Source organism: Rana temporaria, chromosome 3 (assembly GCF_905171775.1).
Source record: "Rana temporaria chromosome 3, aRanTem1.1, whole genome shotgun sequence".
Lineage (NCBI taxonomy): Eukaryota > Metazoa > Chordata > Amphibia > Anura > Ranidae > Rana > Rana temporaria.
This window is the reverse complement of record NC_053491.1, coordinates 450,662,074-450,676,430: the sequence shown is the minus strand read 5'-3', so window position 1 is coordinate 450,676,430 and position 14,357 is coordinate 450,662,074. Positions and strand designations below refer to the sequence as shown.

The window sequence follows — 14,357 nt, the reverse complement described above, 5'->3', positions numbered from 1 at the left end:
CCAAACTGATCCCTGAAATATAGAGATCTCTCCTGAGTTACATCCTCTCTATTTGTCTCAGGTGCTGCATCTGAAACCAAAACATCAGAGTGGTAATGCTTGCGCAAAATCATAGCTATAACTAATTCATTCACATCTAATATGGTATCAAAAAGATTAAAATGTCTCTTAGGATGAAATTGAGTCCTTTAGATAACAGTGTAATGTCCTTCCTTACTCCAGTTTTTTTTGACAAATTTAATACACTGTGGCTCACCTCTGACTGGACCCTCTCAGAGCATAGCCACCTTTCCCGCCTGTTCCTTTGTCCTCCCCGTTTTCTTGTACGGTTGTGTTTTTTCTTGTGATCTCCACTTATGGATACTTTGGATACTTTAATTCCCATTGAACTCCTGTTAATGGGAATTAACTGATGTACCTGTTGACACAGCTTCCGGAGAGCTTACAGAGGACTCATTGCCTGAAGTGGCCCATGTGCAGTCTAAAGTGTCAGTTTAGGAATCAGAAAAGCCAACTTGCTTGCCTGCTTTGTCAGGTCAGCTGTATCCCCTCCACCTGTGTCCATACCGTTGTGCTTTCTCCACAGATAAACAGTATCAGTTTTATAGTCCACCTTATCCACATTAATTTGTCCCTTTTTGTAGCAATAATAGCCTTCTCTTTTTTGTCCAATTTAATGTTCAAATTAACCACTTCCCGACCGCCGCATGTAAATGTACGTTCACAGAATGGCACGTACAGGCAAATGGGCGTACATGTACGTCCTTGCCTTCTAGCATGTGGGGCGATCGGGACCCCCCCTCCCGCTACATCCGGCGGTCGGATTCCCGCGGGAAGCGATCCGAGACGACGGCGCGGCTATTCGTTTATAGCAGGGATATGCAATTAGCGGACCTCCAGATGTTGCAAAACTACAAATCCCATCATGCCTCTGCCTCTGGGTGTCATGCTCGTGGCTGTCAGAGCCTTGCTATGCCTCATGGGATTTGTAGTTCTGCAACAGCTGGAGGTCCGCTAATTGCATATCTCCGGTTTATAGCCACTCCATCGCGATCGCTCCCCGGAGCTGAAGAACGGGGAGAGCCGTATGTAAACACGGCTTCCCCGTGCTTCACTATGGCGCTGCATCGATCGAGTGATCCCTTATGTAGGGAGACTCGATCGATGATGTCAGTCCTACAGCCACACCCCCTACAGTTGTAAACACACACTAAGTGAACACTAACTCCTACAGCGCCCCCTGTGGTTAACTCCCAAACTGCCACTGTCATTTTCACAATAAACAATGCAATTTAAATGCATTTTTTGCTGTGAAAATGACAATGGTCCCAAAAATGTGTCAAAATTGTCCGAAGTGTCCGCCATAATGTCGCAGTCATGAAAAAAATCGCTGATCACCGCCATTAGTAGTAAAAAAAAAAAAATTAACCACTTTAGCCCCGGGCCTGTTTTTCAGAGTCGGTGTTTACGAGACAAAACCATTTTTTTTTGCTAGAAAATTACTTAAAACCCCCAAACATTATATATATTTTTTTTCTAACACCCTAGAGAATTAAATGGAAGTCATTGCAATACTTTTTGTCACACCGTATTTGCGCAGCGGTCTTACAAGCGCACTTTTTTTGGAAAAAATTCACTTTTTTAAATGAAAAAATAAGACAACAATAAATTTGGCCCAATTTTTTTATATATTGTGAAAGATAATGTTACGCCGAGTAAAATGATACCCAACATGTCACGCTTAAAAATTGCGCCCGCTCGTGGCATGGCGTCAAACTTTTACCCTTAAAAATCTTGATAGGCGACGTTTAAAAAATTCTACAGGTTGCATTTTTTGAGTTACAGAGTAGGCCTAAGGCTAAAATTAATGCTCTCGCTCTAACGATCGCGGCGATACCTCACTTGTGTGGTTTGAATACCGGTTTCATATGTCGGCGCTACTCGCGTATACGTTCGCTTCTACGCGCGAGCTCGTCGGGACGGGGAGCTTTAAAAAAAATTTTTTTTGCTTTTCGCATTTATTTTTATTTATTTTAGAATTTTTAACACTGAAAAAAAAAAAAATTATCACTTTTATTCCTATTACAAGGAATGTAAACATCCCTTGTAATAGAAAAAAGCATGACAGGTCCTCTTAAATATGAGATCTGGGGTCAAAAAGACCTCAGATCTCATATTTGGGCTTAACTGCAAAAAAAAATAAAAAATTGGAAATGTCATTTTTTCAAATGACAAAAAAAAAAATGTTTCTTTAAGACGCTGGGCGGGACTGACGTTTTGACGTCACTTCCGCCCAGCGGAGCTATGGGGACGGGCGAAGGAGATTTTTCCTTCAGTCTCGTCCCCGCTCAGATGCCGGATGGTCGCGATCTCCTCCGCCGCTACCGACGGCTACGGTAAGCGGCGGAGGGCGTGGGAGAGCGGCGGGAGGGGGGGGGGCCCTCTCCCGCCACCGATAACGGCGATCTCGCGGCGAATTCGCCGCGGAGACCGCCATTGTCGTTAACACGGCCGCCCACAGAAGAGATGAATATCTCGATTGTGGCAGCAGCTGCTGCCGTTACCGAGATATTCATCTCTAAAGTGAGGACGCATAACGACGGTGGGCGGTCGGCAAGTAGTTAATAAAAATGCAATAAAACTATCCCCTATTTTGTAAACGCTATAAATTTTGCGCAAACCAATCGATAAACGCCTATTGCGATTTTTTTTACCAAAAATAGGTAGAAGAATACGTATCGGCCTAAACTGAGGAAAAAAAACATTTTTATATATGTTTTTGGGGGATATTTATTATAGCAAAAGGTAAAAAATATAGAATTCTTTTCAAAATTGTCGCTCTATTTTTGTTTATAGCGCAAAAAATAAAAACCGCAGAGGTGATCAAATACCACCAAAAGAAAGCTCTATTTGTGGGTAAAAAAGGACGCCAATTTTGTTTGGGAGCCACGTCGCACGACCGCGCAATTGTCTGTTAAAGCGACGCAGTGCCGAATTTTTTACAAAAAATTGACCACTGTATATTCCTCAGAAGTCGCCTTCTGAGGAATATACAGTGGTCATTTTTTTGTAAAAATGATATTGTATTATTGTTTGTGTATTTATATGCTATTAAATATATTTTTTTTAAAACATACTTCCCTGGCCTGAAAGTCTGACCATCAATGTCCACTTGCTAGATATTGCTTCCTTTCTAAAATTAATGTACAAGTCCCCAAAGACAGGTACATTTCGTAATGGTGTTATTTCATTCTGAATATCTGTTATCTCTTGCTGTAACTTCTCAAGCTCTTGGGTTTTGGCCACAATAATAATCTCCATTAGTTCCAAGGAAAAAGTGGTTAAGGTGTCAAGCCATCTTTTCCTTAATTTTTCAACCATAAACTTGAATGTCAGATACTTCTTAATCCGTAGTCCACTAGGAATCATGTTGGTGGATACATACTCTGTCAAGTCATGTTTATCCCAGTAGGCTCTCATTTCCTTGTCCATGACATGCTCTAATTTGTGAAACAATATCTTAACCCTCCTGGAGGTATTGCCGAGTGTGGTTCGGGGTTAAATTTCAGTACCATTAGTGGTAACCCAGAGCCACACTCGGGACTGCATTGCAGAATCTTGGTACAGCCTACTTACCTTGTCTCCAGGATCCTGCAATGTTCCCCCACTGTGTCCTCTGCCGGATCATCTGCGATCAATACTGTGTTCCGGGCTCTGTTCCCTGGGAGCGTCGCAACGCATTGGGGTGGAGCCCGGCGGCAAATTCAAAAAGTACAAAAAACATAACACAAACAGTATACTGTAATCTTACAGATTACATTACAGTATCAAATAATTTCACATCCATTTTGTCTCTAATGCTTTGTCCATTGCCCTGCCTGCACTTTTATATTATATGTGCTGTTCTTTCTGCCTGGAAACTTGAGCAACCAAAAGTGTCCCTTTACATCAAAAGTGGTTTTAGACCAGCTAAAAAACAGCGCCAGTAAATTAGAACACTTGCAGATTAGTGAGACTGTGATTTGTGGGGAAATTCATTTTATTATTATTATTATATTTTTTTGTTTTATAATTATAGTTATTTATTATATTATAATTTATGATTTTGTGTTTCAAACTTTATCATACCCGGAATGTCTACTAAACTCTGGCTTGGACAGATTTTAGTTTGTTATTCCTAATGTAGCATTACCCCCGGAGGAGCTGCTGGATTTTTGGGTGGCACATTACCTCATGGCTCCTCCGAATTCCTAGGGGTGAGTGATGTGTATTTGCATATAGTAGAAGTAAAGGAATGTCCACGACAGGTGCTCTCTGCTGTGCTCTTTATTACCCAGCCGGGTAAAAAAAGTAAACTTGTGGTGAGGATGTAAAGTTGAAGAAGGAAGGAGAATAGCAGATTCAGGCGTGATGATAGGGAAACAGTCCTGCTCCCAGGTGTAACACTTCTCTGTGCCACTCCTGCCGCAGTGGGTTTAGCGCACCCGGACAGGCTTCTCTCACTGACCTGGCAGCCGGAGTAGCAGCTGGACAATTGTAGGATAAGTCTCCTTAATCAGGTGGTCCCCAGATGCCGGCCCCCCACCCTATGTGAATGAGTATGGGGTACATCATACCCCTACCCATTCACCTGGGGGAAAAATGTAAAGCTAAAAAAACACACCACACAGATTTTTAAAATAATTTATTAGTCAGCTGGGGGGGGGGGTCTTCTGCCAGGGGGCCGGCCCTCCCCCCTGCAGAAAACAGAGAAGACCGGGCCTACACCCCCCTTGTAAAAGAGCTTAAAGAAGAAAGGGGGGGCCCCGGCAGAAGACCCCCCAGCTGACTAATAAATTACTACAAAAATCTGTGTGGTGTTTTTTTAACTTTACATTTTTTCCCCCCAGGTGAATGGGTAGGGGTACGATGTACCCCATACTCAGTCACATAGGGTGGGGGGCCGGCATCTGGGGGCCACCTTATTAAAGGAGGCTCCCAGATTCCGATAAGCCCCCACCCGCATATCCCGACAATGCCAGGGTTGTCGGGAAGAGGCCCTTGTCCCCATCGACATGGGGACAAGAGTGCTTTGGGGTGGGGGGCGCAGTGCCCCCCTGCCCCAAAGCACACACTCCCCATGTTGAGGGCATGCGGTCTGATACGGCTCAGGAGGGGGAGCCGCTCGCTCCTACCCACCTCCATTCCTGTCCGGCCAGACTGCATGCTTGGATAAGGGTTTGGTATGGATCTTGTGGGAACCCCCACGCCGTTTTTCGGCATAGGTTTTCCCCCTTACGATCCAGACCAAACCTAAGGGCTTAATGTGCCCCTAGAGGGGAACCCACCCGTTTTTTTTGTTTGAAATTTGGTGCAGAGTTCCCCTTCATGGTCAGCGTAAGCTGAAAACGGTTCAGGCATTCACGTGCGCCGCTCCAAGCCGCACAAATGCAGCTGCACCGCTTGGTATTTACCAAGATTTTGGCGGCGTAGTGAGACGGCGTGTGTGATTTTCCAAAATTAGGCCGGGCACGAATGCGCAGTACACAAATAAACCTCCCGGAGATTTAGGCGTACTTGCGGCGTACGGCGATCGTTTTCAGAAAAATCACTTTCACTTTCAATTCAGCCCGTGAATGTTAAACAAACACATGTCACTACACTTCCCCACATCACCCCACATCCCCCTAATAAACTCCCGCCCACACACTTTCTATTTACATTTCTAAATGCCGTGTACCAGGTCTATAGCGGTGCACCATGCGCCCTCTCCTAGGCGCACTAGGCATTATAGTAAATAAAGAAATATGCTGCTCTGCCGTATGTCAAGAAGGCTTTTACTCCTGCCTTTGCGCCATGAATCATGGTGCAAAGGCTTGGTAAATCAGCCCCTATGTGTACCTCATGCACATAATCTCATATTATGAGATTATGTGCATTTTTGTGAGGGTGTTCTGCTGTAGTTGGCTGACTGTCTGCTTCCCTATGCTCTCCTGCATGTTGCTGCTGGATCTGTGTTGGTGGGTGACATGTTGGAGGAGATTTGTGTGCCTGTTTTGTTTGTGATTTTTTGTTTTTGATTTATATGTCATATGACATGTTAGTATGGGAAGGAAAGAAGCATAGACTCATTTGTGTAGTGGGAGTGCATTTCTAATTGATTTATTGTTCAATTGCTTAATTGCCACACTATGCTCACTTGTATCATGCATATATATTTCATGCAATGTATGTGTATATGAGGTAAGCGCTGGCTTTAGTGTGAAACGCATTACCTTTCTTGTTCTTGTCATACCCGTGATGTGATTTTAATGCTTTAATAAAGATACCAAGGTGAGCAGCAATATTCTGTATTTTGCATGTTACTGAATCTCACAGACAAGCTGTGCAGAACCCTGGGTTCCAGTTCACAACATATGAAAGTCAGTCACTCACCTAGAGTGGCATTTCTTTGGCTTTGCTGAGCCACATGGGGGTAGAGATTTCTAAAAACATAATTGTTTTCATTGTAGAAAGAATGCCAGGAGTGTGTTCAGTTGTAATATCTGCAAACAGTGTACACCAGTTTGATGAGTCAAACATTTATAGCCAGATTCAGGTAGATGTGCGTAACTTTAGGCAGGCGTAGCATATCTCATATACGCTACGCCGCCGTAAGTTAGAGAGGCAAGTACAGTATTCACAAACAACTTGCGTCCTAAGTTACGGCAGCGTAGTGTAAATGTGCCGGCGTAAGCGCCCCTAATTCAAATGTGGAAGAAGTGGGCGTGTAAATTAAGCATGACCCCACGTAAATGACGTTTTGAACGAACGGTGCATGCGCCGTCCGTGGACGTAACCCAGTGCGCATGCTCTAAATTACGCCGCAAAGACTCATTGCTTTCGACGTGTACGTAAATTACGGCCAGCCCCATTCACGAACGACTTACGCAAACAACGTAAAAATTTTAAAATTTGACACGGTTCCGAAGTCCATAGTTAACATTGGCTGGGCCATCTTTTTGGTGGTTTATCTTTACGCCTGAAAACGCCTTACGTAAACGGCGTATCTTTACTGCGACGGGCAAGCGTACGTTCGTGAATAGGCGTATCTCGCTGATTTACGCATTCTAGGCGTTAATCAGCATACACGCCCCTAGCGGCCAGCGTAAATAGACAGCTAAGATACGCCGGCGCCGGCGGTCGTATCTTAGAAACATTTAAGCGCATCTCAATTTGAGAATACACTTAAATATACGACGGCGTAGATTCGGAGTTACGACGGCGTACCTACTGATATGCCGTCGTATCTCTACCTGAATCTGGCTATTAGATTTAGAGTAAAGGTATTCCGTGATTTCATTGTTATCACTAAATGTTGCACATATATATTACATTTATTTTTATTAACACAAATAGAGTTTTTCCTTTTATTAAAAAAAAACTCCCTGGGGGACCTTCTAAGACAGGGGTGCCCAACCTTTTGAAGAGCGAGGGCCACTTAACCACTTAAGGACCGGACCAATATGCTGCTAAATGACCCAAGGGTTTTTACAATTCGCCACTGCGTCGCTTTAACAGACAATTGCACGCTCGTGCGACGTGGCTTCCAAACAAAATTGGAGTCCTTTTTTCGCCACAAATAGAGCTTTCTTTTGGTGGTATTTGATCACCTCTGCGGTTTTTATTTTTTGTGCTATAAACAAAAATAGAGCGACAATTTTGAAAAAAAAGAAAATGCAATATTTTTTACTTTTTGCTATAATAAATATCCCCCAAAAACATATCTAAAAAATGTTTTTCCCTCAGTTTAGGCCGATACGTATTCTTCTACCTATTTTTGGAAAAAAAAATCGCAATAAGCGTTTATCGATTGGTTTGCGCAAAATTTATAGCGTTTACAAAATAGGGGATAGTTTTATTGCATTTTTATTACATTTTTTTTTTACTACTAATGGCGGTGATCAGCGATTTTTTTCATGACTGCGACATTATGGCGGACACTTCGAACAATTTTGACACATTTTTGGGACCATTGTCATTTTCACAGCAAAAAATGCATTTAAATTGCATTGTTTATTGTGAAAATGACAGTTGCAATTTGGGAGTTAACCACAGAGGGCGCTGTAGGAGTTAGGGTTCACCTAGTGTGTGTTTACAACTGTAGGGGGGTGTGGCTGTAGGACTGACGTCATAGATCGAGTCTCCCTATAAAAGGGATCACTCGATCGATGTCGCCGCCACAGTGAAGCACGGGGAAGCCGTGTTTACATACGGCTCTCCCCGTTCTTCTGCTCCGGGGAGTGATCGCGACGGAGCGGCTATAAACGAATAGCCGCGCCGTCGTCCTGGATCGCTCCTGAAGCCACGGGGACGGCCGCATGTAGCAGGGGGGGGGTCCCGATCGGACCCCCGACCCACGTCAAACAGAGCACGTACAGGTACGTACATGTGCCTGTCCGTGCCATTCTGCCGACGTATATCTACATGCGGCGGTCCGGAAGTGGTTAAGCAACTTGGTAACGATTAGTGAGCCACAATGAGCGGAGTGGGTGGATGACAGGTCACGGCTACTCTATAGGCCTGAATTATTAGAGAAAAGAACACCACGCACAGGATGGACTGTGGGTGTCTATAATAGTGCAGTGCCACGTCCTAAATAAATTGAAACAACAAATGTTAGGGATAGACAAAAATTGACTTTGTAGGCACCAATTATAAAAGTATGAATACGTTTATTGACACAACACCCAAAAGGGTTATTGGACCAACAGCAGAGAAAGTACAATAAAATAAATTAAAACATTAAAACAAAAGAAAACAACACAGTAGCAACTGTGTTAACAGTGAAAAAATCCAATAATGATCCAAGGAAAGGCATCAGATCTCAAAGGAGATGTAATGACTATTGTACATAATAGGACACAGAAAAGCTTGACATGTTTCGCGGATACCGCTTCTTCGGGAGCTATTAATAATTCTAAAAGAAAACAGACTATTATTGGTTTTTGGATTATATAGACATATACAAAATATATCAAAATGCATAAACAAGAAAGATATACCACGTGCATTAGAGCACCATAGAACAGACAAGACATGCGAGTGGAATAGAAAAAACACACCCAAAGTGCCACCATATCTGAACTGCATGCCTCAGGCCCAGCAAGAAAGGGGTGTCAGGACACACCTGGAAAGATAGTGTAGAAACTATGTAATATTTTATATCAACAGTGTCAGGATGTTAATTGGTTGATTGACTCAGTCCAATATAGTAAGCCATCCATAACTGGTCATAAAAACAGGACTAGTCAAAAGAGAAGTGTGCGCTTGTATAGGTATAGTGACACCACCACCAAAGCCATATAATAAGGCAGGTAAATTGAAAAATGCCTACCATACAAGATACTGAAATATGTTTAAAGATGGATAATCTTAGACAGGATTATGATGGTTGGTAATATATTCAGAACTTCCAAGAATGCCTCATTTATATCCGAGGTGGAGCACATCTATCATGGGCAAAAGTGAACAGAAAAGAAACAGAAATGAGGCAATCATAATAGGGGCTAATTAGTGATGAAAAAGAAATAAGGAGTATGACTAGATACATGTAATAATAACATATACCAGCCCATACCTATTTGTCAGCTACGAAAGGGTAAACCGTGGCAGGTAAATTAGATGTGTGAGGATGGTTGAAACCAATAAAGTGAGACAAGTGTCACATAAGGTTTAGAAGATACGCCTAAGGTAAGTTTTAGCCACATAAGTTACCGAAATAGCTGAATAATTGATGTGGTATCTGGTAGAGATAGAGAAGGAAGGAGTGGGACAATTAGCAAGAATAAAAAACTTTTTTACTCACCATAATGGGCCCTGAAAACAGTGCATGCAACATTCAGAGTATACATATCACCAAGAGAGCATTCATTAAATGTAATTGTTTTATTACTGTTTAATGCATGTGAGTAGTGTTGCTCACGAATATTCGTATTGCGAATATTCGGCTCGAATATGGCATATTCGAGTATTCGCGATATATTTCGAATTTCGCGGTGAATATTCGCTATTCCGAATATTCGCATTTTTTCAATTTTATTTTTAAAACAGATCACATCCTATCGACGTCTAAAAGCATTGCTGGTATGATTAGAGACCCTGGGCCGAGTAGCTGAGCTGAGGCGATCCTTTTATGTTGCCGAATATTAAAAAAAAAAAAATTGCGAATTTTCGCTATTGCGAATGCGAAAATGATTGCGAATTTTTGATAACTGTGGTAGGAGAACTCTGATTGTCTCTGATGCAAAAGTGGGGGGCTTTGTGTATGTTTCTGTTATGAATATTTGTATGTTTGATATTATTTTTTTTTGTAAGAAGGAAAAAATTGCGCATACCTTAAAAAAAAGGGGAGAATACAGCAGAAACTCAAAAATGTTATACAACATAAATTAATACAAGACAGAAAATGGAGTCGCTCTACAAGAATAAAAAATATGTCTAGTGACAAGACATGTGGGCAAATTATAAAATAAGCAAGCGCAAATAACTTGTGAAATACACAGTGAAACAAATATATAAAGAAATATAGTCCCAATAATAGAAAAATAATCTTTCATAAAAATGTCTTTGATATGTGAAGTGAAAAAAAGTCCAAAGCATGCAGCATGAACGTGTTCAATCTTCAAGGTGTTTGATTGACAAACGGCTGTGACAGATGGATAGAGTAAAGAATCACCACCAATGCAAAACACTTTTTATTTTCTATTGTAAAATATCACGAATATTCTGAGCCAATCAGAGTGCTCCTTCCGCATTTGCCGAATATTCGCAATTATTTTGTATTGTAAAATATCAAGAATATTCTGAGCCAATCAGAGTGCTCCTTCCGCATTTGACGAATATTCGCAATTATTTTGTATTGTAAAATATCACGAATATTCTGAGCCAATCAGAGTGCTCCTATCGCTGTTGTCGAAATTTCGCCATCAATATCGCATTCGCATTTTGCGAAATTTCGATAAAATATCACGAATATTCTGAGCCAGAGTGCTCCTACAGCATTTGTCGAAATTGCACAGTAAATATCGCATTCGCATTTTGCGAAATTTCGAAAAAATTTTAAGAATATTCTGAGACAATCAGAGTGCTCCTACCGCAGTTATCTAAATTTCGCAATTATTTTCGCATTCGCAATAGCGAAAATTCGCAATCATTTCATTTCGATAAAATATCACGAATATTCGAATTTAGCGAATATATCTCAAATATTCGACTATATATTCGAGATATATCGCGAAATCGAATATGACGTATTCTGCTCAACACTACATGTGAGTGGATTAGAACCTACACCCATTGTCACTGGGACTAGTTTGCACTTTAAGGCTCTGTGGATGTGCGGCCAGCTAACTGCGGAGCGCACAGATTTTGCTGCGCTCTGCGGTGTGGAGCGGACGTTTTGGCCGCCCTTTCTTTGTTGGTTGTTCCCAGCTGCTTCTTGTCATCACTTGGGCTGCCGTTCGTCGCCATGTCCTATTGGGACCACTAGGTGGGGCTGGTCGGATTCTCCTCTCCTCTCCTCTTACAGACGTTCTTCCCCGCATAGTTGGCTCCTAAGGTGCGGCGTCTCTGACACCGCCTGGGTGACTGGCATGCTGGGATTCGTTGGTCTGTGTACTGGCCGAGTCACGTGATGCGGAAGTTCACACCGCACACGTGACTGGGACTCTTGGTGATATGTATACTCTGAATGTTGCATGCACTGTTTTCAGGGCCCATTATGGTCAGTAAATACGTTTTTTATTTTTGCTAATTGTCCCACTCCTTCCTTCTCTATCTCTACCAGATACCATATCAATGATTCAGCTATTGTGGTAACTTATGTGGCTAAAACTTACCTTAGGCGTATCTTCTAAACCTTAAGTGACACTTGTCTCACTTTATTGGTTTCAACCATCCTCACACATCTAATTTACTGGGCCACGGTTTACCCTTTCCTGGCTGACAAATAGGTATGGGCTGGTATATGTTCTTATTACATGTATCTAGTCATACTCCTTATTTCTTTTTGATCACTAATTAGCCCCTATTATGATTGTCTCATTTCTGTTTCTTTCCTGTTTACTTTTGCCCATGATAGATGTGCTCCACCTCGGATATTAATGAGGCATTCTTGGAAGTTCTGAATATATTACCAACCATCATAATCCTGTCTAAGATTATCCATCTTTAAACATATTTCAGTATCTTGTATGGTAGGCATTTTTCAATTTACCTGCCTTATTATATGGCTTTGGTGGTGGTGTCACAATACCTATATAAGCGCACACTTCTCTTTTGACTAGTCCTGTTTTTATGACCAGTTATGGGTGGCTTACTATATTGGACTGAGTCAATCAACCAATTAACATCCTGACACTGTTGATATAAAATTTTATATAGTTTCTACACTATCTTTCCAGGTGTGTCCCGACACCCCTTTCTTGCTGGGCCTGTAGCATGCAGTTCAGATATGGTGGCACTTTGGGTGTGTTTTTTCTATTCTACTCGCATGTCTTGTCTGTTCTATGGTGCTCTAATGCACGTTGTATATCTTTCTTGTTTATGCATTTTGATATATTTTGTATATGTCTATATACTCCAGAAACCAATAATAGTCTGTTTTCTTTTAGAATTATTAATAGCTCCAGAAGAAGCGGTATCCGCGAAACATGTCAAGCTTTTCTCCGTCCTATTATGTACAATAGTCATTACATCTCCTTTGAGATCTGATGCCTTTCCTTGGATCATTATTGAATTTTTTCGCTGTTAACACAGTTGCTACTGTGTTGTTTTCTTTTGTTTTAATGTTTTAATTTATTTTATTGTACTTTCTCTGCTGTTGGTCCAATAACCCTTTGCCTACAAAGTCCATTTTTGTCTATCCCTGACATTTGTTGTTTACTCTATAGGCCCTCCGATCCACCCAGGTGGAAGGGGATGAATTCCCTTCTGTTTTTCGGATTGGAGGTAGGTGGGCGTAAACGGACATCTGTCGCTCTATAGAGGGGAATTGAGGGTCCCATTTGGTCGGCTGATCATGTGAAAGAGGCCTAACACTGCTTTCACACTGATGTGCTGCCATTTACCCACACTGTGGGTGCAGCGTAGTGCACCTGTATCTATCCTGCGGGTTAGCTGAACTTTGCCATAGACTCTGGCGCTGTAGAGGACGCATGGGCTTATGGGGCTTTGCTCCACAGCCGCTTTATTCCTCTACTACCAGCTTCATTCACAACACTGATATTGCGGTATTGCACGTCGGCAACCTGCGATCTGGGCTTGCCAACCCACCATTCCAGAGCAGGAGGTCGCGGGCCACATCAGAGGGCTCCGCCGGCCACTGGTTGACCACCCCTGTTCTAAAGGTGTCAATATTCTGTATTTTGTATATAGCGGCCAGAAGGGAGATTTCATTTGGTAGCAATTAAAAAAAAAAATTTCTTTGAAAATGTCAGTACTTAAAAAAAAAAAAAAAAAAAAAAAAAAAAAACACACTGCCCCTGGCCAAATAGAATTCTTAAAATCTTTTACAACCCTTTGCCTGTTAGCCCAGAAAATGGGCATTTTTGATTTAAATGATTAAACGATTTGATTTCAGTGGGGTTCAGGTTCAGCATCAAAACACTGCTTGAACCAAACCCAGGACCAGGACCAGTTTGGCTCATCCCTACCTGTTACATTAGGAGTAGGGATGAGCCGAACACCCCCCAATTCGGTTCGCACCAGAACCTTTGAAGGGACCGAACGTTCGCGCAAACATTTAGAACCCCATTGATGTCAATGGGACTCGAACGTTCAAATTCAAAAGTGCTCATTTTAAAGCCTAATATGCAAGTTATTGTCGGAAAACTGGTTTGGGGACCCGGGTCTTGCCCAAGGGAACATGTATCAATGGAAAAAAAAGTTTAAAAAACTGTATTTTTTTCTAGGGCAGCGATTTTAATGAAGCTTAAAGTGGAAAAAAAAGAAAAATTCATTTAAATATCGTACCTGCTTGGTGTCTATAGTAGTGGCACATGTTTAGAACTGTCCCTGAACAAAATGAGATTAAAGTAATTTAAGACTGCTTGCGGCTTTAATGTAATGTTTGGTCCCTGCATATGGATGAAAATCACTGAGAAAAATAGCATGGGTTTGCCCGCCCCCCTCCCCCCAGGTCATTACAAGCCCCTTTGGCCCTATATACTTTGAACAGTAGTATACAGGCGGTGCAAACAAGACATGGACTGAAGGTTTGTTGTTAAGTAGAATCTGTAATTTTAAACTGGTACTTCTTTAAAGTGTAGCTTCAGCCATAAAATCTTTTTTTAAGCTTTTCTGAAAACATAGAGAAGGGTTATCACCCCTGTAACATT

At 41.9% G+C, this 14,357-nt stretch overlaps 1 protein-coding gene across 1 annotated transcript in view; it reads right to left on the bottom strand.

Moving 5' to 3' along the window:
- Positions 1-14,357, bottom strand: part of LOC120930563 (zinc finger protein 271-like) — an 84,684-nt gene that overhangs the window by 42,785 nt on the left and 27,542 nt on the right. The window contains exon 4 of the mRNA XM_040341738.1: positions 3,229-3,418. Coding sequence (XP_040197672.1) covers positions 3,229-3,418 — 190 coding nt within the window. The remainder of the gene's footprint in view (positions 1-3,228; positions 3,419-14,357) is intronic.